This window comes from Coregonus clupeaformis, chromosome 37, assembly GCF_020615455.1.
Source record: "Coregonus clupeaformis isolate EN_2021a chromosome 37, ASM2061545v1, whole genome shotgun sequence".
NCBI classification, from domain to species: Eukaryota; Metazoa; Chordata; class Actinopteri; order Salmoniformes; family Salmonidae; genus Coregonus; species Coregonus clupeaformis.
Genome location: NC_059228.1, coordinates 27,759,269 through 27,786,214, shown reverse-complemented (window position 1 = coordinate 27,786,214; position 26,946 = coordinate 27,759,269). Strand labels below are relative to the sequence as shown.

The 26,946-nt window shown below is 42.9% G+C and overlaps 1 protein-coding gene across 1 annotated transcript; it reads right to left on the bottom strand.

Annotated features, from left to right (window-relative positions):
- Positions 1-652: 652 nt before the first annotated feature.
- On the bottom strand, positions 653-25,070 carry slc17a5 (solute carrier family 17 member 5). The gene is made up of 11 exons (XM_041866334.2): positions 24,867-25,070; positions 13,383-13,576; positions 8,957-9,190; positions 8,667-8,754; positions 8,433-8,519; positions 5,123-5,241; positions 4,583-4,744; positions 4,377-4,509; positions 4,042-4,189; positions 3,774-3,864; positions 653-2,375 (listed from the first exon to the last, which is right to left on the bottom strand). Exons 1-11 carry the CDS (start codon positions 24,949-24,951, stop codon positions 2,244-2,246), a joined length of 1,473 nt encoding a protein of 490 aa, XP_041722268.2. The 5' UTR covers positions 24,952-25,070; the 3' UTR covers positions 653-2,243.
- Positions 25,071-26,946: the final 1,876 nt, after the last annotated feature.

Genomic DNA, 26,946 nt, shown 5'->3' with positions numbered 1-26,946 from the left:
TGTTTTTTGGTTACTACATGATTCCATGTGTTATTTCATAGTTTTGATGTCTTCACTATTATTCTACAATGTAGAAAATAGTACAAATAAAGAAAAACCTTGGAATGAGGTGTGTCCAAACTTTTGACTGGTACTGTATGTTTGAAATTCACTGCTCGACCTGACAGCTAATTGTATATGTGGGGTACAGAAATTAGGTAGTCATTAAAAAATCATGTTAAACACTAATTGCACACACTGACTGCATGCAAGTTATTATGTGACTTGTTAAGCACATTCTTACTCCTGAACTTATTTAGGCTTGCCATAAAAGGGGTTGAATACTTTTTGACCCAAGACATTTTCAGCATTTATTTTTATAACATTTAAATAAAAAATCCACTTTACATTATGGGGTATTGTGGGTAGGCCAGTGACAAATCTTAATTTAATCAATTTTAAATTCAGGTTGTAACACACTGTGGAGAAAGTCAAGGGGTGTGAAAACTTTCTGAAGGCACTGTATAGGACTATTCTCCATGTTTTGCACAGCAGGCGCATGATCAAACTTTACAGCCATATCCTGGTTGGCTTTAGAATTACCCCAAATGAAGCTGTTGTCAGTGTGTCGGTGTAATTACAGCCTAAATTAAGAGCCAAGACACCATGCATATTCAATACGATTTCCTTTAAATGTTTTATTAGATTTTTACATTGGTCATTTACTGAAATATATGCTGTACCTCATTTTACCTTCTCTTAACGATCACGCATCAAATATGCCAATATCAACATTTAAATTAATGTGATTACTTTGGCTACGTTTAGACAGGCAGAACAATTTATTACCACGGTTTTAGTTTTTGTTGAGAGGGGTTTATAAAACATGTACCCGTAGGCTGACTTTTTCTTCAATATTCTGTTCCAGTTAAAGGTTTCTTCAGATTCAATTAGATATGTGGATCATACTTTAAATGGCTAGCTCAGAATGAGCTTTCCAAAAGTTGTTTATATATTATAGAGATCAGTCTTTCAGGAGCCCAGAATGTATAAATCACTGGATGGTTTGGTAGTTGGCTTTCCCAAGGGATGCCATTGGCCAGCATAGCTGACCTAAATATTGGAGTATGGGCATGCCATTTTGATTTCCAGTTACATTGTTAAAATGTTGTGCCAAATAGAAAGTGTGAGCAATAACAGGCAGCCCAATTCTCATCTTTTTCACAGATCAGATGGGAAAAGATCTGATGTGACTCGTCAAAAGACCAATTAGTGGAAAATAGATCAGAACGTCTAAACGCTGCCTTTGAGGTGTACAAAGCTTATACAGATACAGTATGTAGCTAACATAATGAAATGGCAATTTGAGAAACGGACCATTTGAGGTCTCTTAAACATAAGTAGTACAGTTCCTTTAGGTGGGGGAAACAAAGCCTGTGCTATAAATATCGCCCTCACATAAAGCAACCAAACTGGCCATAATGGTAGTATACCACAATTAACATAGTAAGTAGTGTGTAAACCAGCTCTCCATTATTCTCTGGAATGTTGGCGTGCAGAATTTCTGATAAACATTGTCGTTAAAAATAAATCAAGTAGACAAGTCCCTTAAACTCCTTCATTGTAGTTGGACCAGCAAGTAAACAAAAAACACAATTCATCAGTAAAAGAAAGAGATTTGGACGGTAGACAAATTGACACAGGGAATACTGCTGTTTATCAGTTCGGTCACATGTATTGATTAGATGAAATATACTGGGTTGATGATCATAGTCCTATACTTTAGTCATCACTATAAGGCACAAGCGGAAGGCCAAAAAACTAGTTTCTCACAAGTAGAGAAACCCACATGGATTCTATCCTGGACGACTGCTCTTTCAGTTGGCAATAACTGTGCTACATACAATATCCTTAATTTATATGGCTTTGTTTTTTCTCCTGAGCATCTAACAGAGGAGCAACAAATGACAAAGTGGAAATGCTACTTGTCTGATGCCAGTCAATGTAAGACTTCATCAAATGTAAAGGTTTTTAAAAACAAGCACAAACCCCTACCTGTAAACATAGTAAAACACTAAAAGGGGTTCTATCACAAGGGCCTACACACAGAGTAATATATTAATTGATTTAAAAAATGCACTTATCATACCCATTACCCAAAAATTACAAACAAAATCTTTGAGGTTACTTTAGAAGGCTGTTTTCCCATTAGGGTTGTGTGTAGAGCAGCCTGGTTGAAACTGTCCCATGGCTGTGAGTCCATTTCAGTTGCCTTTGGGATTGTGGATGGCCCAGGGTTGCACCACGCCTTGACCAAACACTGTATAGAAAGCTGCTCCAAACAGGTTGATCCCAGCAGAGATGTAGAACACTGTCTGCCACTCCTCTATAGTGTTCTACAATAGGAAGCAGAGGCATCTGTGAGACCAATAAAGTAGGTTGAAATTGCCCCGATCTACACACTGGTTTAAGGTCAGTGGTGTCGTGTTTCTCCCAAATACTAGTTAAGGTTAGGATTTGCTAAGGCTAAGCTGATCCTAGATACAGTGCATTCGGAAAAGTATTCAGACCCCTTGACTTTTTCCACATTTTGTTACGTTACAGCCTTATTCTAAAATGGATTACATTTGGGGGTTTTCCTCATCAATCTACACATAATACTGAATAATGAAAAACAGGTTTAGAAATTTTAGGAAAAAAACGGAAATATCACATTTACATAAGTATTCAGACCCTTTACTTTAGTACTTTGTTGAAGCACCTTTGGCAGCGATTACAGCCTTCGGTATGACGCTAAAAGCTTGGCACACCTGTATTTGCGGAGTTTCTCCCATTCTTCTCTGCAGATACTCTCAAGCGCTGTCAGGTTGGATGGGGAGCGTTGCTGTTCGATCAGGTTCAAGTCGGGGCTCTGGCCACTCCACAATAAAGGCCTGATTGGTGGAGTGATGCAGAGATGGTTGTCTTTCTGGAAGATTCTCCCATCTTCACAGAGGAACTCTGGAGCTCTGTCAGAGTTACCATCGAGTTCTTGGTCACACTCCTGACCAAGGAAGGCCCTTCTCCGCTGATTGCTCAGTTTGGCCGGGCGGCCAGCTCTAGGAAGAGTCTTGGTGGTTCCAAACTTCTTCCATTTAAGAATGATGGAGGCCAGTTGGGGACCTTCAATGCTGCAGAAATGTTTTGGTACCCTTCCCCAGATCTGTGCCTCGACACAATCCTGTCACGGAGCTCTACGGACAATTCCTTCGACCTCAAGGCTTGGTTTTTGCTCTGACATGCACTGTCAACTGTGGGACCTTATATAGACAAGTGTGTGCCTTTCCAAATCATGTCCAATCAATTTAATTTACCACAGGTGGACTCCAAGTTGTAGAAACATCAAGGATGATCAATGGAAACAGGATGCACCTGAGCTCAATTTCGAGTCTCATAATAAAGGGTCTGAATACTTACGTAAATAAGGTTCTGTTTTTTATTTGTAATACATTTGCACAAATTTCTAAACCTGTTTTTTCGCTTTGTCATTATGGGGTATTGTATGTAGATTCAGGATTTTCATTTATTTAATCAATTTTACAATAAGGCTGTAACGTAACAAAATGTGGGAAAAGTCAAGGGGTGTGAATACTTTCCGAATGCACCGTATGTGATACTTGCCAACTTTTACCTGCATCCTAAGCCCAACACACACCTTAGACTTTACTTTGCTACACTTCCGACAATCATGAGTTTTGTGACACTGTACTTTCATTATCTGAAAGATATGTGATGAAACCACATGTGATTCTTACATTTTTGGTCAAGGCTCTTGCTATGACTGGTCCCACCATACCAGGTATCGTGGCAAAGGAGTTGGTGATTCCCAACAAAATCCCAGCATAACTAAAAGGGAAAAGAAGATTTTAGGCAATTATACATCTCACAACAAGACAATGCAATGGTTATTACTGTGCTATTACCATTTTACTATGCCATTTTCAAGTAAATTCCTGGTCATTTCTATCGCTTAAAATTAAGCACTACCATAGTAACAGTATCAATAGTGATGAACAGTCTTACGATGGGGCGATGTCGAGGTGGTTGATGTTAAAGCCGGAGGCAACGATTCCTCCCAGAGAGGAAGAGATAGAGAGGAAGGCTACTGCCAGGATGTAGTTACAGCCTGTATACCCAGCAGCCACGATGAACACTGCCGGCCCAATCATACCTACACACACACCGAATATGGTAAACATGGATAGAAGACATTGACAACAAAAACTAGATTTATCCAAATGTAGAGGTAAAGTGAGATACAGCTAAAAGAGACCATGTGGGTGAATTTGCAGACTGTGAGCAGAGATGTGTCTTGTGTAAGCATGACTGCATGTGAGTGTTACGATGCTGCTCCTCACCTATGAGACTGAAGGCCTTCCTGACGACCACAGTGCGGTAGAAGCAGTTCTCCCTCAGGTAGTCAGCCAGCTGGCCTCCCAGCACGGCCAGCAGCCCACAGCCGATGTAGGGCAGAGCCGACAGGGCACCGTTCTAACAGGGGAAAACACTGGGTTAATAACAGACTGTGGGTGTGTGTGTGAGCAGAACAAGTGTAGAAACTCACCTCTTTGATGCTGAAGCCCAATACATCACTCATGTATGTGGGCAGCAAAGTGAGTAGTGTGTAGAATGTCCAGTTGTAGGAGAAGTGAGCCACTACTATGGCCCACAGTGGCATGGACGTCAAGATGGACCCCCAGGGGATGTGGTCACCCGACAAAGTGAGCTGAACAAGAGAAGGCTATCTTAAAATACCACTTGACTTGCACATGAAATATCATATGTTTTTAGCTAATGTCTGCCAAGTGTTGTATAACTAATTACGTAAAATATAAAAGTTATGTGACTGCAGTAAAAGGGTTGCATATAAAGGTGTTCCTCCTGTTGAAATGTTGTTGCACCAAATAGTTTGACATTTTACACTGTTACTGTAACAATTTATTTTTTTTGGGGGGGGCAGATGAACTTCACTGCGTATATGACACTGTATTCTACATGTATGAACTAAATGCTCTTGAGCCTGACACAACCTGTCTGCCATTTGACCAAGAGATTGGGCCTTAAAGTTCAGACACTACAATTCCCAGCTGCCCTTGCAACATACCTCCTTATTCAGGGAGGAAGTGATGTATAGTCTCTCCTGTTCTGAGATCCGCGGGTGTGTGTTGGGAGTGTTACTGACAAGGAGCGCCCACAGGATGAACCACACAATTCCCACAATACCTAAACACACACACACAGTCAAATAATGCACCAATTAAGTCACTCTGGATAAGAGCGTCTGCTAAAGTCTTTTCAAGTCTGTATGTAGGCAGCAGCCTCTCTGTGCTAGTGATGGCTATTTAACAGTCTGATGGCCTTGAGATAGAAGCTGTTTTTCAGTCTCTCGGTCCCAGCTTGATGCACCTGTACTGACCTCGCCTTCTGGATGATTGTGGGGTGAACAGGCAGTGGCTCGGGTGGTAGTTGTCCTTGATTATCTTTTTGGCCTTCCTGTGACATCGGGTGCTGTAGGTGTCCTGGAGGGCAGGTAGTTTGCCCCCGGTGATGCGTTGTGCAGACCGCACCACCCTCTGGAGAGCCCTACGGTTGTGGGTGGTGCAGTTTCCGTCCCAGGCGGTGATACAGCCCGACAGGATGCTCTCAATTGTGCATGTGTAAAAGTTTGAGGGTTTTAGGTGACAGGCCAAGACTCTTCAGCCTCCTGAGTTTGAAGAGACGCTGTTGCGCCTTCTTCACCACACTGTCTGTGTGGGTGGACCATTTCAGTTTGTCAGTGATATGTACGCCGAGGAACTTAAAACTTTCCACCTTCTCCACTGCTGTCCCATCGATGTGGAAATGGGGGTATTCCCTCTGCTGTTTCCTGAGGTCCACGATCATCTCCTTGTTTTGTTTTACGTTGAGTGAGAGGTTATTTTTTCCTGACACCACACTCCGAGAGCCCTCACCTCCTTCCTGTAGGCTGTCTCATCGTTGTTGGTAATCAAGCCTACTACTGTTGTGTCGTCTGCAAACTTGATGATTGAGTTGGAGGCGTGCATGGCTACGCAGTCATGGGTGAATAGGGAGTACAGGAGGGGGCTGGAGCTGTTGTTTCCTACCTTCACCACCTGGAAGTCCAGGACCCAATTGCACAAGGCGGGGTTGAGACCCAGGGCCTCAAGCTTTGATGAGCTTGGAGGGTACTATGGTGTTGAATGCTGAGCTATAGTCAATGAACACCATTCTTACATAGGTATTCCTCTTGTCCAGATGGGATAGGGCAGTGTGATGGCGATTGCATCGTCTGTGGACCTATTGGGGCGGTATGCAAATTGAAGTGGGTCTAGGGTGACAGGTAAGGTAGAGGTGATATGATCCTTGACTAGTCTCTCAAAGCACTTCATGATGACAGAGGTGAGTGCTACGGGCGATAGTCATTTAGTTCAGTTACCTTTGCATTCTTGGGTACAGGAACAATGGTGGCCATCTTGAAGCATGTGGGGACAGCAGACTGGGATAGGGAGAGATTGAATATGTCCGTAAACAAACCAGCCAGCTGGTCTGCGCATGCTCTGAGGACGCGGCTAGGAATGCCGTCTGGGCCGGCAGCCTTGCAAGGGTTAACACGTTTAAATGTCTTACGTTGGCCACGGAGAAGGAGAGCCCACGGTCCTTGGTAGCTGGCCGAGTTGGTGGTACTGTGTTATCCTCAAAGCGGGCAAAGAACTTGTTTAGCTTGTCTGGCAGCAAGATGTCGGTATTCGCAACGTGGCTGGTTTTCCAATTGTAGTCCGTGATTGTCTGTAAACCCTGCCACATACGTCTCGTGTCTGAGCCGCTGAATTGCGACTCCACTTTGTCTCGATATTGACGTTTTGCCTGTTTGATTGACTTGCGGAGGGAACAACCACTCTGTTTGTATTCTGCCATATTCCCCGTCACCTTGCCATGGTTAAATGCAGTGGTTCGTGCTTTCAGTTTTTCGCGAATGCTGCCATCTATCCACGTTTTCTGGTTAGGGTAGGTTTTAATAGTCACAGTGGGTATGACATCTCGTATACACTTCCTTATAAACCCTCTCACCGAATCAGCGTATATGTCTATATTATTCTCAGAGGCTACTCGGAACATATCCCAGTCCACGTGATCAACACAATCTTGAAGCGTGGATTCCGATTGGTCAGACCAGCGTTTAATAGTCCTAAGCACGGGTGCTTCCTGTTTGAGTTTCTGCCTATAGGAAGGGAGGGGCAAAATGGAGTCGTGGTCAGATTTGCCAAAAGGAGGGCGGAGGAGGGCCTTGTATGTATAGTAGAAATTAGTGTAACAATGGTCCAGCATTTTACCAGCGCGAGTGCTACAGTCAATATGCTGATAGAATTTAGGTAGCATTTTCTCAAATTTGCTTTGTTAAAATCCCCAGCTACAATAAATGCAGCCTCAGGATATATGGTTTCCAGTTTGCATAAAGTCCAGTGAAGTTCCTTGAGGGCCGCCGTGGTATCGGCTTGAGGGGGGATATACACGGCTGTAACAATAACCGAAGAGAATTATCTTGGGAGATAATACGGTCGGCATTTGATTGTGAGGAATTCTAGGTCAGGTGAACAAAATGACTTGAGTTCCTGTATGTTGTTACAATTACACCATGAGTCGTTAGTCATGAAACATACCCCCCCCACCTTTCTTCTTCCCAGAGAGATGTTTATTCCTGTCGGCGCAATGTACTGAGAACCCAGATGGCTGTATGGACGAGGACAGTATATCCCGAAAGAGATATGTTTCCGTGAAACAGAGTATGTTACAATCCCCTGATGTCTCTCTGGAAAGCAACCCTTGCCCTGATCTTGTCCACTTTGTTGTCTAGGGACTGGACATAAGCGAGTAATATACTCGGAAGCGATGGGTGGTGTGCGCGCCTCCTAAGTCTGACTAGAAGACCGCTCCAGCTCCCTCTCCTCCGGCGGCGTTGTTTTGGGTCGGCCTCTGGAATCAGTTCAAATGCCCTGGGTGGTGCGGACAAAGGATCCGCTTCGGGAAAGTTGTATTCCTGGTCGTAGTGCTGGTAAGTTGACGCCGCTCTGATATCCAATAGTTCCTCCTGGCTGTATGTAATAACACTTAAGATTTTCTGGGCTAACAATGTAAGAAATAATACATAAAAAAAAAAACACTGCAAAGTTTCCTAAGGACTAGAAGCCAGGCAGCCCTCTGTCGGCACCATTTTTTTGTGTGACATGCACTTAAATTTACCCCAATCATATTTTCCAATAACTGTTTTTCCCTTCATGTTCCGTAAAAAAGGAATGTATAAACAAGGAAACAGTGTCTGTAGTCATTGCATGTGTAAGCATGAAAAAGGACAAAACTGTCTCTCTGGACCAAAGTGCACAAATCTAACACTACGGAAAATCCTCTGCTGGCCTTACCAAAGATATAGAAGACCCAGGTCCAGTCGAGGTAGAAGCAGATCTGAGCAGACAGGGGAAGGGCGACCACTGTACCCAGCTGAGCACCTGGAGAGAGGAGTATTTTATTAAACTGCCTTGTGAAAAAAAATCACCTACATTTAGGAAAAGTATAAGCTACACATGCAAACATGAGTGAGTTCCCAGAGTAAGAAATGGTGTGTGTGTGCAGGGTGGGATAGGAGTGAGCATTACCAGTGTAAGCGATGGTGAGCAATCGGCTCCTCTCCATTGGTGGGGCCCAAAATGCCCACATGGCGTGCATGGCTGGAAACGTCACTCCCTGTTGAGAAACACAAAAATATCCCTGGGTTAAGACTGCGCACAGACTCGGTACACACTGAGAAGTAATCAGATTAACATTGTGAGCAAAGGAAACCACATTTTTTAAAATGTGTGATTAGAGGTCATACAGATGCTATAGAGTGAGTTATCATGAGTACTTGACAAAGCTTATGGCGATCTTGCATGTACACACACACTACCTCTCCGATACCCTCCAGCACTCTGACAGCGATAAGGTAGCCTGCGCCCAGGTCGGCAGCCACGGGGGTGAGGAGGGTGAAGACTACTGTTCCCAGGATTCCTAGGCCCAGTAGCCATTTGGCCCCATACTTGCGTGCCAGGTAGCCCCCTGGGATCTGAGTCAGGATGTAGCCGTAGAAGAAGGAGCCCAGGATCCAGCCTTGGGTCTCAGAGTCCCAGTCATACACACTGGCCTGCCAGACACACACAAACACACAGCTAATGCTTATTAAAGAAGCAATAAAACTGGCCTTCTTGAGACTAGTTGAGTATCTGGAGCATCAGCAATTGTGGGTTCGATTACAGGACCTTCTAGGCAGAGTTGCAAAGAAAAAGCCATATCTCAGACTGGCCAATTAAAAGAAAAGATTATGGACAGTCTGAGATATGGCCATTTTGAGCCTGTAATCGAACCCACAATTGCTGATGCTCCAGATATTCAACTAGTCTCAAGAAGGCCAGTTTTATTGCTTCTTTAAATCAGCACACAGGACTGATGATTGCTGATAATGGGCCTCTGTACGCCTATGTAGATATTCCATTAAAAATCTGCCGTTTACAGCTACAATAGCCATTTACAACATGAACAATGTCTAGACTGTATTTCTGATCAATTTGATGTTATTTTAAATGGACAAAAAAATTGCTTTTCTTTCGAAAGAAGGAAATGTCTAAGTGACCCAAAACTTTTGAACTGTAGTAATATATATATATATATATATATATACACAGTTGAAGTCGGAAGTTTACATACACTTAGGTTGGAGTCATTAACTTGTTTTTCAACCACTCCACAAATGTCTTGTTAACAAACTATAGTTTTGGCAAGTCGGTTAGGACATCTACTTTGTTCATGACACAAGTCATTTTTCCAACAATTGTTTACAGACTATTTCACTGTATCACAATTCCAGTGGGTCAGAAGTTTACATACACTAAGTTGACTGTGCCTTTAAACAGCTTGGAAAATTCCAGAAAATGATGTCATGGCTTTAGAAGCTTCTGATAGGCTAATTGACATTATTTGAGTCAATTGAAGGTGTACCTGTGGATGTATTTCAAGGCCTACCTTCAAACTCAGTGCCTCTTTACTTGACATCATGGGAAAATCATAAAATCAGCCAAGACCTCAGAAAAAACTATTGTAGACCTCCACAAGTCTGGTTCATCCTTGGGAGAAATTTCCAAATGCCTGAAGATACCACGTTCATCTGTACAAACAATATATAAACACCATGGGACCATGCAGCCGCCATACCGCTCAGGAAGGAGACGCGTTCTGTCTCCTAGAGATGAACCATACTTTGGTGCGAAAAAGTGAAATCAATCCCAGAACAACAGCAAAGGACCTTGTGAAGATGCTGGAGGAAACAGGTACAAAACTATCTATATCCACAGTAAAACGAGTCCTATATCGACATAACCTGAAAGGCCGCTCAGCAAGGAAGAAGCCACTGCTCCAAAACCGCCATAAAAAAAGCCAGACTACGGTTTGCAACTGCACATGGGGACAAAGATCGTACTTTTTGGAGAAATGTAGTCTGGTCTGATGAAACAAAAATAGAACTGTTTGGCCATAATGACCATCGTTATGTTTGGAGGAAAAAGGGGAAGTTGCAAGCCGAAGAACACCATCCCAACCGTGAAGCACGGGGGTGGCAGCATCATGCTGTTGGGGTGCTTTGCTGCAGGAGGGACTGGTGCACTTCACAAAATAGATGGCATCATGAGAAAGGAAAATTATGTGGATATATTGAAGCAACATCTCAAGACATCAGTCAATAAGTTAAAGCTTGGTTGCAAATGGGTCTTCCAAATGGACAATGACCCCAAGCATACTTCCAAAGTTTTGGCAAAATGGCTTAAGGACAACAAAGTCATGGTATTGGAGTGGCCATCACAAAGCCCTGACCTTAATCCTATAGAAAATGTGTGGGCAGAACTGAACAAGCGTGTGCGAGCAAGGAGGCCTACAAACCTGACTCAGTTACACCAGCTGTCAGGAGGAATGGGCCAAAATTCACCCAACTTATTGTGGGAAGCTTGTGGAAGGCTACCCGAAACGTTTGACCCAAGTTAAACAATTTAAAGGCAATGCTACCAAAACTAATTTAGTGTATGTAAACTTCTGACCCACTGGGAATTTGATGAAATAAATAAAAGCTGAAATAAATCATTCACTCTACTATTATTCTGACATTTCACATTCTTAAAATAAAGTGGTGATCCTAACTGACCTAAGACAGGGAATTTTTACTAGGATTAAATGTCAGGAATTGTGAAAGACTTAGTTTAAATGTATTTGGCTAAGGTGTATGTAAACTTCCGACTTCAATTGTGTGTATATATATATATATATATATACACTGCTCAAAAAAATTAAGGGAACACTAAAATAACACATCCTAGATCTGAATGAATGAAATAATCTTATTAAATACTTTTTTCTTTACATAGTTGAATGTGCTGACAACAAAAATCACACAAAATGTATCAATGGAAATCAAATGTATCAACCCATGGAGGTCTGGATTTGGAGTCACCCTCAAAATTAAAGTGGAAAACCAAACTACAGGCTGATCCAACTTTGATGTAATGTCCTTAAAACAAGTCAAAATGAGGCTCAGTAGTGTGTGTGGCCTCCACGTGCCTGTATGACCTCCCTACAACGCCTGGGCATGCTCCTGATGAGGTGGCGGATGGTCTCCTGAGGGATCTCCTCCCAGACCTGGACTAAAGCATCCGCCAACTCCTGGACAGTCTGTGGTGCAACGTGGCGTTGGTGGATGGAGCGAGACATGATGTCCCAGATGTGCTCAATTGGATTCAGGTCTGGGGAACGGGTGGGCCAGTCCATAGCATCAATGCCTTCCTCTTGCAGGAACTGCTGACACACTCCAGCCACATGAGGTCTAGCATTGTCTTGCATTAGGAGGAACCCAGGGCCAACCGCACCAGCATATGGTCTCACAAGGGGTCTGAGGATCTCATCTCGGTACCTAATGGCAGTCAGGCTACCTCTGGCGAGCACATGGGGGGCTGTGCGGCCCCTCAAAGAAATGCCACCCCACACCATGACTGACCCACCGCCAAACCGGTCATGCTGGAGGATGTTGCAGGCAGCAGAACGTTCTCCACTGCGTCTCCAGACTCTGTCACATCTGTCACATGTGCTCAGTGTGAACCTGCTTTCATCTGTGAAGAGCACAGGGCGTCAGTGGCGAATTTGCCAATCTTGGTGTTCTCTGGCAAATGCCAAACGTCCTGCACGGTGTTGGGCTCTAAGCACAACCCCCACCTGTGGACGTCGGGCCCTCATCCGGAGTCTGTTTCTGACCGTTTGAGCAGACACATGCACATTTGTGGCCTGCTGGAGGTCATTTTGCAGGGCTCTGGCAGTGCTCCTCCTGCTCCTCCTTGCACAAAGGCGGAGGTAGCAGTCCTGCTGCTGGGTTGTTGCCCTCCTACGGCCTCCTCCACGTCTCCTGATGTACTGGCCTGTCTCCTGGTAGCGCCTCCATGCTCTGGACACTACGCTGACAGACACAGCAAACCTTCTTGCCACAGCTCGCATTGATGTGCCATCCTGGATGAGCTGCACTACCTGAGCCACTTGTGTGGGTTGTAGACTCCGTCTCATGCTACCACTAGAGTGAAAGCACCGCCAGCATTCAAAAGTGACCAAAACATCAGCCAGGAAGCATAGGAACTGAGAAGTGGTCTGTGGTCACCACCTGCAAAACCAGTCCTTTATTGGGGGTGTCTTGCTAATTGCCTATAATTTCCACTTGTTGTCTATTCCATTTGCACAACAGCATGTGACATGTATTGTCAATCAGTGTTGCTTCCTAAGTGGACAGTTTGATTTCACAGAAGTGTGATTGACTTGGAGTTACATTGTGTTGTTTAAGTGTTCCCTTTATTTTTTTGAGCAGTGTATGTATATATATATATATATATATTTATATTCCAATTTAGGTGAACTCCTCCTTCCCTCTAAACATTACATCTTTATTGCTAGGCAGAAAGTTAAGTGATGTGGGTAATAAACTGCTCCTTCTCCCTTAATGTGACCCGACCTCAACCCCATTTCTCACTAATCCACAGCTTTCCACCCTTATCAGTGACTGTAATCATGTGATTGCCTCTCCTTTACTCAGTACATTCCAGAGCCCCCTGGCTCCTATCCAACCTTAATTGACCCCACCATATACATTCCTCCTACAGATAACCATTAACTTCTGGTGTATAAACCAGACTATGGCCCCCCTCCTTTCTATAGGATAACTGATGATTAACAATATTTCAAGTTTAGAAGTCAGAACCCATCATTACTCACAGTGTGGTTGTGTTTGGGGCGAGCAGGGCTGGGTTGGTGGTACTCACAGTGTGGTTGTGTTTGGGGCGAGCAGGGCTGGAGTGTGCAGGACACACGGATTTGCTGGTGTTGCCGCTGGCGTCTGTGTTGTTAAGCATATCCACCATGGCAACACTCAGGTTGACCCTAAGGGCATAGGCCACAAAGAAACCATAACAGGAGAGCAGGGACAGACCATACCTCGAAGAGCAGCACGCAGGGGCTGAGAGAGGGGAGACCACAGAGAAAGAGAGAGTTGTAGAGAGTGATGCTGTAATCCATTGGATCAGGCACAGTACAATATCACAGGAAATAAATGATGAGAATGTTAGGCTAATGTTGATCATAGAGGACAGCTACATATTTTTTCCTTCACAATATTCAACAGAAGTGAAAGATATTTCTGCTGAGGCACACTTTGAAGATGCTAGAACAGTCCACATTTACAAACAAAACGAGTAATGAATAGAAAAATCAGACTACGCCATAGTAGAATAGTTTATCTATTTACCTAGTCGGCTTGTTGTTGTGTGTTCTATGCTAGATAAATATTTCCTCACGAGGCGCATTCAAGTTACAAGTGCCATAGGGAGGGAAACATGCATTCTAACAAGCAGTCAAAGAACAACAATTCTTGCAATCGTGGGGAAAAAAACTGTAGTTTTAATGGCCTTTGTTAAAAAGAGGGGGATCCCAGCTTTCCATTCCTACTTTATTTATTTCTCAACTATGCACGAATATGCACAAACTACACCATTTTAAACCAAGATTTCTTAGTAGTGGCATGGTTAAGCAAGTTAGCTCTCTTCAATTCGCTGTGAGTGCATAGAGGAGAGTGGGGCTAAATGTAACACGGGTCAATTGTAGGGTAACTTGGGGTAAAACGCCACCCTACCTCAAAAAACTTATTTTAGAGAGACTTCATTTGTGACGAGACAGATGACATTTTTAGTTGAGCAAGAGTAGTGGCAACCACAGAAAGCCATGCACAGTGCAATATACAAAGAAAAATTACACCGATTTTTACTAGTATGTTATTGGGCTCATTTCTGGAGGTAGAAATTATATTTTAAATAGTGTCAGCTGTATTTTATTTTAATACTTTTTTAGACTAATGTCCTTTAAAAACAAGTCACCAGAACTGAGCTTCTCAGTCCTTCCACATAAAAATGATCCGGGGGGGACCATGGCAGGGCTCTAATTTCCCGGCGGTTGTGCCCTTGGGCTGCCGCTCCCATCAATCCTATTAGCCAATCTTCAATCATTTGAGAATAAATTGGATGACTTACGATTACGGTTATCCTACCAACGGGACATTAAAAAACTGTAATGCGCTGCTACTGTCTGTTTATTATCTATGCATAGTCACTTTAATAACTCTACCTACATGTACATATTACCTCAACTACCTCAACTAGCCGGTACCCCCCTGTATATATAGCCTCCCTACTGTTATTTTATTTTACTTCTGCTCTTTTTTTCTCAATACTTTATTGCAATAACAATGTTAGAACATTGCTGAGGGGACTCGCTTCCATTCAGCCACAAGAGCATTAGTGAGGTCGGACACTGATGTTGGGCGATTAGGCCTGGCTCGCAGTCGGCGTTCCAATTCATCCCAAAGGTGTTTGATGGGGTTGAGGTCAGGGCTCTGTGCAGGCCAGTCAAGTTCTTCCACACCGATCTCGACAAACCATTTCTGTATGGACCTCGCTTTGTGCACGGGGGCATTATTATGCTGAAACAGGAAAGGGCCTTCCCCAAACTGTTGCCACAAAGTCGGAAGCACAGAATCGTCTAGAATGCAATTGTATGCTGTAGCGTTAAGATTTTCTTTCACTGGAACTAAAGGGGCCTAGCCCGAACCATGAAAAACAGCCCCAGACCATTATTCCTCCTCCACCAAACTTTACAGTTGGAACTAAGCGTTCGGGCAGGTAGCATTCTCCTGGCATCCGGAAAACCCAGATTAGTCCGTCGGACTGCCAGATGGTGAAGCGTGATTTATCACTCCAGAGAACGCGTTTCCACTGCTCCAGAGTCCAATGGCAGCGCTTGGCATTGCGCATGGTGATCGTAGGCATTTGTGCGGCTGCTCGGCCATGGAAACCCATGAATCTCCCGGTGAACAGTTCTTGTGCTGACATTGCTTCCAGAAGCAGTTTGGAACTCCTTTGTGAGTGTTGCAACCGAGGACAGACGATTTGTACACGCTACGCGCTTCAGCACTCTGCGGTGCAATTCTGTGAATTTGACGAACTGACTTGTTGAAAAGGTGGCATCCTATGACGGTGCCATGTTGAAAGTCACTGAGCTCTTCAGTAAGGCCATTCTAATGCCAATGTTTTTCTATGGAGATTGCATGGCTATGTGCTCAATTTTATACACCTGTCCGCAGCGGGTGTGGCTGAAATAGCCGAATCCACTAATTTGAAGGGGTGTCCACATACTTTTGTATATATACAGTACCGGTCAAAAGTTTGGACACACCTACTCATTCAAGGGTTTTTCTTTATCTTTACTATTTTCTACATTGTAGAATAATAGTGAAGACATCAAAACTATGAAATAACACATGGAATCATACAGTAACCAAAAAAGTGTTAAACAAAATCACCCGACCTCAACCCAATTGAGATGGTTTGGGATGAGTTGGACCGCAGAGTGAAGGAAAAGCAGCCAACAAGTGCTCAGCAAATGTGGGAACTCCTTCAAGACTGTTGGAAAAGCATTCCTCATGATTCTGCAAAGCTGTCATCAAGGCAAAGGGTGGCTACGTTGAAGAATCTCAAATATAAAATATATTTTGATTTGTATAACACTTTTTTGGTTACTACATGATTCCATATGTGTCATAACAGTTTTGATGTCTTCACTATTATTCTACAATGTAGAAAATTGTAAAAAATAAAGAAAAACCCTTGAATGAGTAGGTGTGTCCAAACTTTTGAATGGTACTGTGTAATATGTAATTAAGTCTAATTAAAGTTTGGCTACATTTTCAGGCGCCTCCCTCATGTCAGCATAGGTCTGGACATGACAGGATGTAGCCAAAGGCTATCACCTACACTTCAACATGTAGGCTAATTATTTATGGACATTTACATACCACTTATGTTTTTCTTAAGAGAATAGCTACTGTTTTTCGGTTTTCAAATAAATGTAGTAATTGGCTATTTTGGTTAATGGCCTTCGTGCCCTAGCAGATGGCCTTGGTGCCCAGGCAGATTGGGCACCTTTTGTAGGCCAAATGGCCTTGCCCATAAAATCACGAAATTCCAGTCCTGGACCTCGGAGCCCCTTTGTGACCCACGGCTACAAATGTTTTCTGAGGAAACACTGTTCTACAGCATATCTCTGTTTTTAGTACCATTAACTATGGCTGAAGATTGTTATTGTTGAATCATGGCATCCTTTTATTACCCAAAGCATTCCTTCCAGAACACAAGCTTGTTTCATGCAGCCTGACAACTATTCCTCTCATGACCACCATTCAAAATGGATATGGCTGTGGGAATGAAATGGTGTCTCGTGTCTGTCTACTCTTTACCATGGAGGATCTAAACCTGGAACCTGAAGGAAAGATAAGACCTGCAGCTCAGAGTGAAGGCTCCCTGTTCATTTAAATGGTTAGGCCTATAGGCTACTTCTGACAGTTGTGGAGCCAACAGGTCTAGAATAAATATTTGACAGCTGAATATGGTAATATTGGTAAATAGTGCATAGGAAACAAATGCTTGGTAAACCAGTTCAAAAAACCTGGTTGTTTTAAAATAAACCTGCAACAGTTGTAAATGATACTTGTTCTACAACCCGTGACACAAACAATAAACTGCTGGCAAGAAGAAAATGCAAAACACAAGACCGTGGAGAAATATTAAAACAGTGGCACTGACTACACAGAGAAGGTAGGGTGGTTGGTTAACTAAAAGGTGAGATTGTGTCCCCCATATTCAACTGCTGTTCACATGGTAGGCTGCTTGTAGGCCCTACTCCTGTTTGGGAAACACTGGATTAGGCCTACTTCTCCCACCACTACCACTCTCCCCACTCCAAATTACAGTGAGCTCCATAATTCACTGGACAGTGACAATGTTTTTATTATTTTGGTTCTGTACTCTAGCACTTTGAGTTTGAAAGGAGACAATGACAATGAGGGTGAAGTGCAGACTGTCAGCTTTAAATTGAGGGTATTTTCATACATATCGGATGAACAGTTTAGGAATTATAGAAGCTTTTGTACATGGTCCCCCCCATTTTCGGGCATTAAAAAACATTGGACGGTTTAACATAATGTAGAATAAAGTAATCATTGTTAATATTTGGTCGCATATCCTTTGCATGCAATGACTGCTTGAAGTCTGCGATGCATCCCTGGTGATGCTCTGCCAGGCCTGTACTGCAGTCATCTTCAGTTCCTGCTTGTTTCGGGGACTTATTGCCTTCAGTCTCCTCTTCAGCATGTAAAATGCATGTTCAATTGGATTCAGATCCGGTGATTGACTCGGCCAGTCAAGGATTTTCCACTTTTTGGCCATCAAAAACCCCTTTGTTGCTCTAGCAGTATGTTTAGGGTCATTGTCTTGTTGCATGATGAAGTGCCGTCCAATGAGTTTGGAGGCATTTGGTTTAATCTGAGCAGATAAAATATTTCTGTAGACTTCAGAATTAATTGTTCTACTTCTGTCTGCAGTCACATCGTCGATGAAGACAAGTGAGCCTGTTCCACCGGCAGCCATACAGGCCCAAGCCATAACACCCCCTCCACCATGTTTCATAGATGAGGTGGTATGCTTTGGATCATGGGTATTTCTTTTTTTTCTCCACACTTTTGTCTTTCCATCACTCTGGTACATGTTAATCTTTGTCTCATCTCTCCACAATACTTTTTTCCAGAATTCTTGGGGCTCTTTTAGGTGCTTTTTAGCAAACTGTAATCTCGCCTTTCTGTTCTTCAGGCTTATCAGTGGTTTGCATCTTGTAGTGTTACCCTCTGTAGTCCTGCTGGTGTAGTCTTCTACGTATGGTAGACTTTGACACATCTACACCTGCATCCAGGAGAGTGTTTTTGATCTGTTGGGCTGTTATCAGGTTTTTTTTCTTCACCATAGAGAGTATTCTCCAGTCATCCACTACAGTGGTCTTCCTCGGTCTACCGGGTCTTTTGACATAATTGAGTTCACCGGTTCTTTTTTTCTTGTTATTGATGAACCAAACTGTTGACTAGGGCATGGCCAGGGTTTTTGCAATGTTCCTGAATGATTGATTTTCATTTCTGAAACTTATGATGGCCAACTTAATTTGCATCGACACTGCTGTCTTCCTCATGTTGTCACACCCCAACAACAACCTCCAAAGGCAATAGCAAAGTCTAGAATCAATACTATTCATCAACAGCTCTCCTGCATTCACTAACGACACAAATGAATACACCTGCCTAACCACACACATCTGGGGAAGCCAATTAACAAATACCTGTTGTTACCTAAAAATGGGGGACCATGTACAAAAGGTGCTGTCATTTCTAAACGGTTCATCCGATATGTATGAAAATACCCTCAAATTAAAGCTGACAGTCTGCACTTCACCCTCATTGTCATTGTATCCTTTCAAACTCAAAGTGCTAGAGTACAGAACCAAAATAACAAAACAATGGTCACTGTCCAATGAATTATGGAGCTCACTGTATATCAAGATGACACAAAAAAAACTATGGGGCAACTTCCAGACAGTTACATAGGCCTAACAGGCTGACTATGCCTAAATTCTTACCTGACAAAAAAGCAGATATCCATTTCCGCAACGCACTTGAGTGTATTTCCATATGCTATTTAGCCTAGTTCTTGAACTCGATATACTTAACCAATATTGAAACGTTTTCTGGATCTGTCACAAAAAAACGTTACGGCCTTTTAACAGATTGACAAATTGGATGTGTGAAGGGTGGTAGATTCCTGCATGCTGGCTTCACTTTGCTACAGGAGAAGCCCAGCCCCTGTAGGCTAATCGACCTTATTGTGTGCATACTGTAAGTCGATTCCTGGGGCTAAGGAGAGGCAGAGTTAAGGAGGATACGATACGCAAAAATAACATCCCGATATTTAACTGTATTGTCGTCGTCCCCCACCAAGCCTTGCTTTGGTGTTTTAAGTCATGACTCAGTCCTGCTTCAGGTTAATCATGCTTTAAATAAAGTTTAATCATGTGTATATACCTCTCACTTCATGTGTTTGTACTTTTATGAAAGTATCAGGTAAAAACAGGGCTACAAATGAGATCTCTGTGAGAGCCCACTGCTACCGCTCAATGAAGAAACTAAAGCCACCACACCAGCTGAGAGTAGGACTAGATTAAGTGACATGTTCAAAGTTCTGTTGAACTTGTTCAAGGTTCCGTTCAACATGTTTTACTCGTTTAATGTTACCACAGCTTTGATTGCCATTGCTAAGAGAACACTTTAGAACTTTAGTGGTTTTCAAGATGTCTGTATTAGGCTACCACTGTTCAGCTCAGGGTAGCTGAGTGGGAATTGCCATGCTTTGTTGTTGGGTCTGTTGTAAACAAATGGGAGTTTGGTTTGAAATGTAAACAATAATGAGATCACTACTTTTTCCTGACTTGATGACTGCAATGACCGTAACATATTCCACTCAGCTATTCTTCAAAATGCTGATGTTCTACTCAAAACTGTCCTGTCATCTTTACTTCTTTCTTTATAAACATATGGCCCAACTTCCTTGCTTTTGTACTTGATGTTTCTACTTTTCAAGAGGAATTAGGAGCAAAACCTTCACTCTACTGTTGTTATTGGTACTAGGCTACAATGTTGCACCACTCACCTACTGCTCTGCCAATACTGTCTGAAGGTAGGTAAATGGCACAAGACAATAGGTAAGTGGTGGGAGACAGTTTAGCCAAGTGGTGCAAGACAGTAGGAAAGTGATGCAGAAAGCACAAAAGTGACACGAGACAGTAGATAAGTTGCGTACACCAGTAAAAATAACAAGTTTTGCTCCTACTCCTGCTGCTGTAGACCCTCGTCTTTCAAAACCCATGAAATTATGCTTCTGTGTATTTCAGATGGATGACATTGCGTGATTCACAGCCAGTTGTGCTTGTTAAAAGCTACTGTTCCTGTGTGGCTGGGTGTGGGATATGCAATCATTTGGTTGCATTACTATATCAGACTGCCCATTACTCTGAATGTGGCATGTCTGTCGTCCCTCCTGTACTTTCGTGCACTGAAACAGAGCAGAAGTGGCATAAACCACGAACAATGGTTTGTATCATTTCAATACCAGACAGTAGTACCAAGTAGGGTCTATCTAGGGCTGGGCGATATGGGCAAAATATCATATCACGCTATGTAAAAATAAAATCGACGGTATGACAGCATTTTATGTTTTTGAATAATAAAAGTTCTGAATTTTCTTTGAGTAGTGCGTGACCCTAGGTTGGCAACATACATTCTAAGTGATTTCAATGGGTCTTTCTCCATTCTGATTGTTTTATACTGTTCAATTCAACATCAACCAAAACAATTGTCAGCATTTATCAATTTCTGCATTTGTTGCACTCATTTAAGATAATTTCCACACTGCCACGTAGGGCTGCACGATATGGGCAAACAATCTAGGCCTTATTTTTAACCAAATGTTGCAACTGCGATTTGACTTGCGATTTAGAGCGAAACACTTGGATGAACTGTTGGAATCATGGAAATCGAATGATTATTCTAATTATATAGAATATAATAGTGGGCAATTTTAATACAGTGTTGTTTGACATGACAACGAATGAAAATGCCAGGGAGGAGTTATTGTGACAGGGTAGGAACTGTTGACAAGTGTTTCCTACGGTACCCTATAATCTGGCTACATTGAATGTTCTCTCTTAGCTAATTCATGTAGCTAACATATTGTTTCGCGTATTCCTCTAATTTAGACACTGTTACACAAACAACATGCTAATTTAGGTCTACACTATCACTGGTATTTACAGGCTGTGTAGCTAATTAAGTTTGCTCTGACTCAGTACATTTATTAGCTAGCTAGCGATTAGCATTAGCGGCTAACAGGATTTCGGCCCAACTTGCTAAGAAAAGAGAAAACGAGCTGTTTGCAGATGTAAGAAATACAAACTAATAGTGTAATTATAGAACGCTAGTGGATTTATAGTAAGAAGTAAAGTGAAAACAGCATCGTTGCCATCAACATCGTTGCATGTGCTGCATTGACCATGCAGACTGAACGCAAGCGTCTCCTGCTTGAGGAACAACAAATACTCCCCTTGTCTTGAGTGAAAGGGGGCGGGGCTAGGTCTGTCTGGAAAGCGGCATTGAGAGAGAGGATAGAGATGACTCAAGTAGCGAAGTAAACTATAAAAAAAAGGCGTATCACATTTAACAAACCAAACATTCAAATACCATTATAGAAGGTAAAGTAAAAACCCAAACCGGTCAGTGCATCAATACCGGTATACCGTCAAATACGGTATACCGCCCAGCCCCAGATCTATCTGGGGATTGCAGTTACTACATGCAGCGGCCACTATATGGTGCGGCCACTACGTGTCACTACCGCTCCCACTGCCATTGAGGCTCCTAGCTAGCTAGGACCTTGGTGACCACAGTGTCCTTCGCCCCCGCCTGCCGAGCACTGATTTCCCGCAGTTATTTGAACGTTATGGGGAGGGTAGTGCCACGCAAGAGTTGGGTTGGCTACACTAGCTAGCTACTTCCCTCGCCGTAATGTTAACAGAACTGTGGGAAAGCAGTGCTCGGCAGGCGGGGCGAAGGACACTGTGTACCAGTGTCCTAGCTAGCTAGCAGCCTCCTTCTGTGGGGTTTTCGGCGGTTGGCATCCAACGTTATTGGTACATTACCGCCACCTGGAGTGTGGGCCAGAGATAGAGCTACCAGCCTCAATGACAGTGTGCCCGGCGTGTAGTGACGCGTAGTGGGCATGGCATGTAGTAACCGCAGTCTGCAGATAGATATTTAGGATGTACCGGACGAATCACGTAATCATACGAGATATGATGCTGTTGTACCTGGTGCCGACGAAGATGGCGGCCTCGCGACTAGCTCTTAGGAAACTTTGCAGTATTTTGTTTTTTTATGTATTATTTTTTACATTATTAGCTCAGAAAGTGTTTTGGATCATTACATACAGCCGGGGAAAACTTTGGGATATCAGTGGCGGTAACTCACCAGCATTACGACAAGGAATACGACTTTCCCGAAGCAGATCCTTTGTTTGCTCTCCCCAGGGCAACTGAACTGATCCCAGCGGCTGACACAAAACGTCGCAGGGGGAGGAGAGGCAATGATGAGACCGCCTACAGGGTATGAGACCGCCTACACACTCTGGGAGTGTGGTGCCAGGAAAATAACCTCTCACTCAACATCAACAAAACAAAGGAGATGATCGTGGACTTCAGGAAACAGCAGAGGGTGCACCCCCCTATCCACATCGACGGGACCGCAGTGGAGAAGGTGGAAAGCTTCAAGTTCCTTGGCGTACACATCACAAACTGAAATGGTCCACCCACACAGACAGTGTGGTGAAGAAGGCGCAACAGAGCCTCTTCAACCTCAGGAGGCTGAAGAAATGTAGCTTATCACCTAAAACCCTAAATGCACAATTGAGAGCATCCTGTTGGGCTGTATCACCGCCTGATACAGCTACTGCACCGCCCACAACCGCAGGGCTCTCCAGAGGGTGGTGCGGTCTGCCGAACCCATTACCGGGAGCAAACTACCCGCCCTCCAAGACACATACAGCACCCGATGTCACAGGAAGGCCAAAAAGATCATCAAGGCCATCAACCACCCGAGCCACAGCCTGTTCACCCCGCTATCATCCAGAAGGCGAGGTCAGTAAAGGTGCATCAAAGCTGGGACCGAGAGAATGAAAAACAGCTTCTATCTCAAAGCCATTAGACTGTTAAATAGCCATCACTAGCACATTAGAGGCTGCTGCTGCCTATTGAAATCACTGGCCACTTTAGGAAATGGAACACTAGTCACTTTAATAATGTTTACATATCTTGCACTACTCACCTCATATGTATATACTGCATTCTATTCTATAATATACTTCTGTATCTTAGTCCATACCGCTCTGTCATTGCTTGTCCATATATGTATTCTTAAATCCCATTCCTTACTTTTTTTGTGTGTATTGGGGTATATGTTGTGTAATTGTTAGATATTACTGCACTGTCGGAGCTAGAAGCACAAGCATTTCGCTACACCCGCTATAACATCTGCTAAACACGTGTATGTGACAAATAAAATTTGATTGGCAGATTGGTTGCCACAACACTGTTTTGCATGGCTGCTTCCTTGTAGAATTTCAGCTAAACCTAACCCTTTTCCTAAACTTAAACTCATTCATGCTATAAGGAAGCAGCCAAGCAAAATGGTCTTGAGTGGCAACCAATCTGCCCAATAAGCTGTTAGGTTTCCATCACCCTTACTCAGCTCAACCAACGTTCTTTGGCCGTTTTTCAGCCTTGGGTGAATTTTGACTCGTTCTATTGTCCAGCCTACCCTTAACAGCATTGGCAGAAAGCGGGTGTTGCCAGGTCAGGAATAAAGTATTTTCAATCCACCTCAGCCTTTGTAGGTAGTCACTAGTTACCACAGCCACAAAGTCCTAAACCCCGCCTCTTTCCACAATTTATCTTCTTAAAATTTTGATTTTAAACTTAACCTCACTGCTACTATTATGCCTAACCTTAAATTAAGACCAAAAAGCTAATTTTTGTTTCCATTCATTATTGCGATACAGATGACTATGTGGCTGTGGTAGCTAGTGAAAACAGTCTTTATACGCCTGCTACGTTAGATTAGGTTTCCAAACACTAATTTATGTCGATCCACCCACTTATTTTACAACGCCCACTTTCAGACAGACTCCACATATGCAGTTACCAATACTTGGTTTTCTGGGTCACGGAACAACACATTTTTGGTGGGTGGCCCTTGGACTATGGTCCCCACTAGCCATTTCAATAATAAATGTCACTAATAGCAAATGGACATGGGCTTATCAAACAAGTAGCTAAAGGCTATGGTTTACAGTAAATCATACAGTCGAGGCAAAACGGTCTTAATGAACAGCTCTCTAATATTTCCTGTGTAAATACGTTTTTCTTTTTAGTTGAACTGTCCTGGTGTAAGGAATGGTTTTGGGATTTTTAAGTCCCTCAGTGGAGCACCTGATTCAATGTTTTGTTCAAGCTGGGCTGAAGCGCGTTTAGGGTACGCTTTCTTTCCATCATCACCTGATTTTCGTCAACAAAGGAAAGGGTGAGGCAGTATGCAAGCAGCAGAGGCATTAGCTAGCTACTGTAGCTAGCTAGTTACGCAGATCATTTAGCCGAATGTTTTGAAATTAGCTGGTAAATTAGTAGGCTATTTTTCTGTAGCCTTTGTCAATTTAAGTACTCCGATTGTAAATATTAGTTATCTATCTAACAAGGCAGCTGTTTCAGCTCGCACTCACCTCTTTCGACTTTATCATCTTGTCGACTGAGCAACAACGGTTGTTCTTGGTCATCGATATCCGTGTCCGATGTATATCGGTCCATTGCACATCAGAGTTCAATGTTTGGAGTTGCCATTCCCTGTAGTCAGAATTAAATCCACTGAGGTAGCTAGCTACATGAACGATTGAATCACGAGAACTGTAACCGGAAATTTGGAGAGAAACCGGTGTGAGTTCATTTTCTTCTTCTTTGGTGGGTTTTACGGCGGACTACATCCTCTAATGGTGCATTGTCGCCACCTACTGTATGGGGTGAAAACTAAGCCGCTTTACCTCCAAAAAAAGGGGCAAGGTTGAAAAACATACTCATAATAAAACGTAAACAAAACATACACACACATACACACTAAAAAACATTCTCAGTCTTACTCAAATGTCTACTCACATCCCTACACAGGCTCTGGTGCCTGAGAGGGGGGGACATCTTCAGATAGTATTCCCTGCAATGTCTCATCCATGAAGTCCTGCAGATCCAAAAACCCTTTACCCACATTTACAATGATATCCAGTTTCTTTGATTTCTTGTTTGGCCAGTACAATTTAGCACCTGCGCAATAACCGCAACAAAATCCACCATCTTCATGAACATTGTTTCAGGATCCCTCAACTGATGATCGACATTCTCAGCAAGCTGCAGGGCATCCACTGCCATATCTTCCTCATCTCCATATCTTCCTCATCTCCACTTTTTCTAATAATTTGGCCATGTAAATATTTATTTGAATGTGCATTTCACGATCTGACGTGATGGTTGCCTCCTGGGCTTTACATTGGAGTTTAGCATTTTTTAGCTAGTTCGATAAGATGGCGCTGATGGAGAAGGGCGACATCTTATGAGTTCCAACTTAACTTTGCTATTTAGTGACTTTTATCGTTTTTATCTTTACTTTTTTTGTACAAAAAGTTCATACTATTATCACATATGACTGCTAAGCACTTCTGGACATCAGATTGAGAGTACAAAACATTAGGAACACCTGCTCTTTCCATGACAGACTGACCAGGTAAAGCCTATGATCCCTTATCGATGTCACCTGTTAAATCCACTTCAGTCAGTCAAACCACATGATTATATGCATCCATCATGCTGCGTGTCAACATTGTAGGCTGGTGGTGGTATAGTGTGGGATGTGTTTTCATGGCACACATTGGGCCCCTTGATAAAAGTGGAGCAATGTTTGAATGCCACAGGATATCTGGACATCATTGCCAATCAGGTGCAACCCTTCATGGCAGCAGTGTATCAATCTGCAAATTGATTTTTACCAGCAGGATAATGCCCCATGCCACAAGGCTACGATTGTCCAGGAATGGTTCCACAAACATGATAGTGAATCCAGCTTACTGCAGTGGCCTGCCCAGTCACCAGATCTCAATCCAATTGAGCATCTGTGGGATGAGATGGAATGAGATATTCAGAGTAGAGATCCACTACCAGTCAACTTGACACAACTGTGTAATTAAAGAGCAGCAGTAAAATAAAATAACAGTAGGGAGGCTATATACAGGGGATACCGGTACAGAGTCAAAAGGGGTGGGGGGGGGTGCAACTCAATACTAGGAAGGTGTTCCTAATGTTTTGTACACTCAGTGTATATGTAATGTATACAATAACGATGTGTTCATACTATGACTCTCCCATTCCATGGAATTCCCACCACCCTCATATGACGTCTGCTACAATGTTTTATCTGGTTCTTCAATGATAGATAGAATAGACAAGGTTAACTTTGATTTTATAGAAGTAAAGACCAACAAAATCCAACTTATTACATGGAATGTGCACGGGCTCCATGATGGGAAAAGAAGTATATGGTTCTTGAACACTTAAAGAGATGGTCAACAGATGTGGTTTTCCTGCAATAGTTACATAAAAAAAATGAAAATGAAATATTTAAAGAAGAGCTGGGTTGGAGAAGCCTATGCTGCCACCTACAAAATACTACTACTTTTTTTCTCAAAGTAAGAAAAGCTATTCAAGAATTGACTACATTTTTATTTCCAAAAATTTTCTCAAAAATTTACTGGGTTCAAAAAT

Coding starts and splice junctions, on each gene's coding strand:
- slc17a5 (XM_041866334.2), bottom strand. CDS start 24,951: ATGGACCGATATACATCGGACACGGATATCGATGACCAAGAACAACCG. Junction 13,577..24,866: donor AGATGATAAAGTCGAAAGAG/GTGAGTGCGAGC, acceptor CCCCTCTCTCAG/CCCCTGCGTGCTGCTCTTCG. Junction 9,191..13,382: donor GCCCCAAACACAACCACACT/GTGAGTACCACC, acceptor TGTGTCTGGCAG/GCCAGTGTGTATGACTGGGA.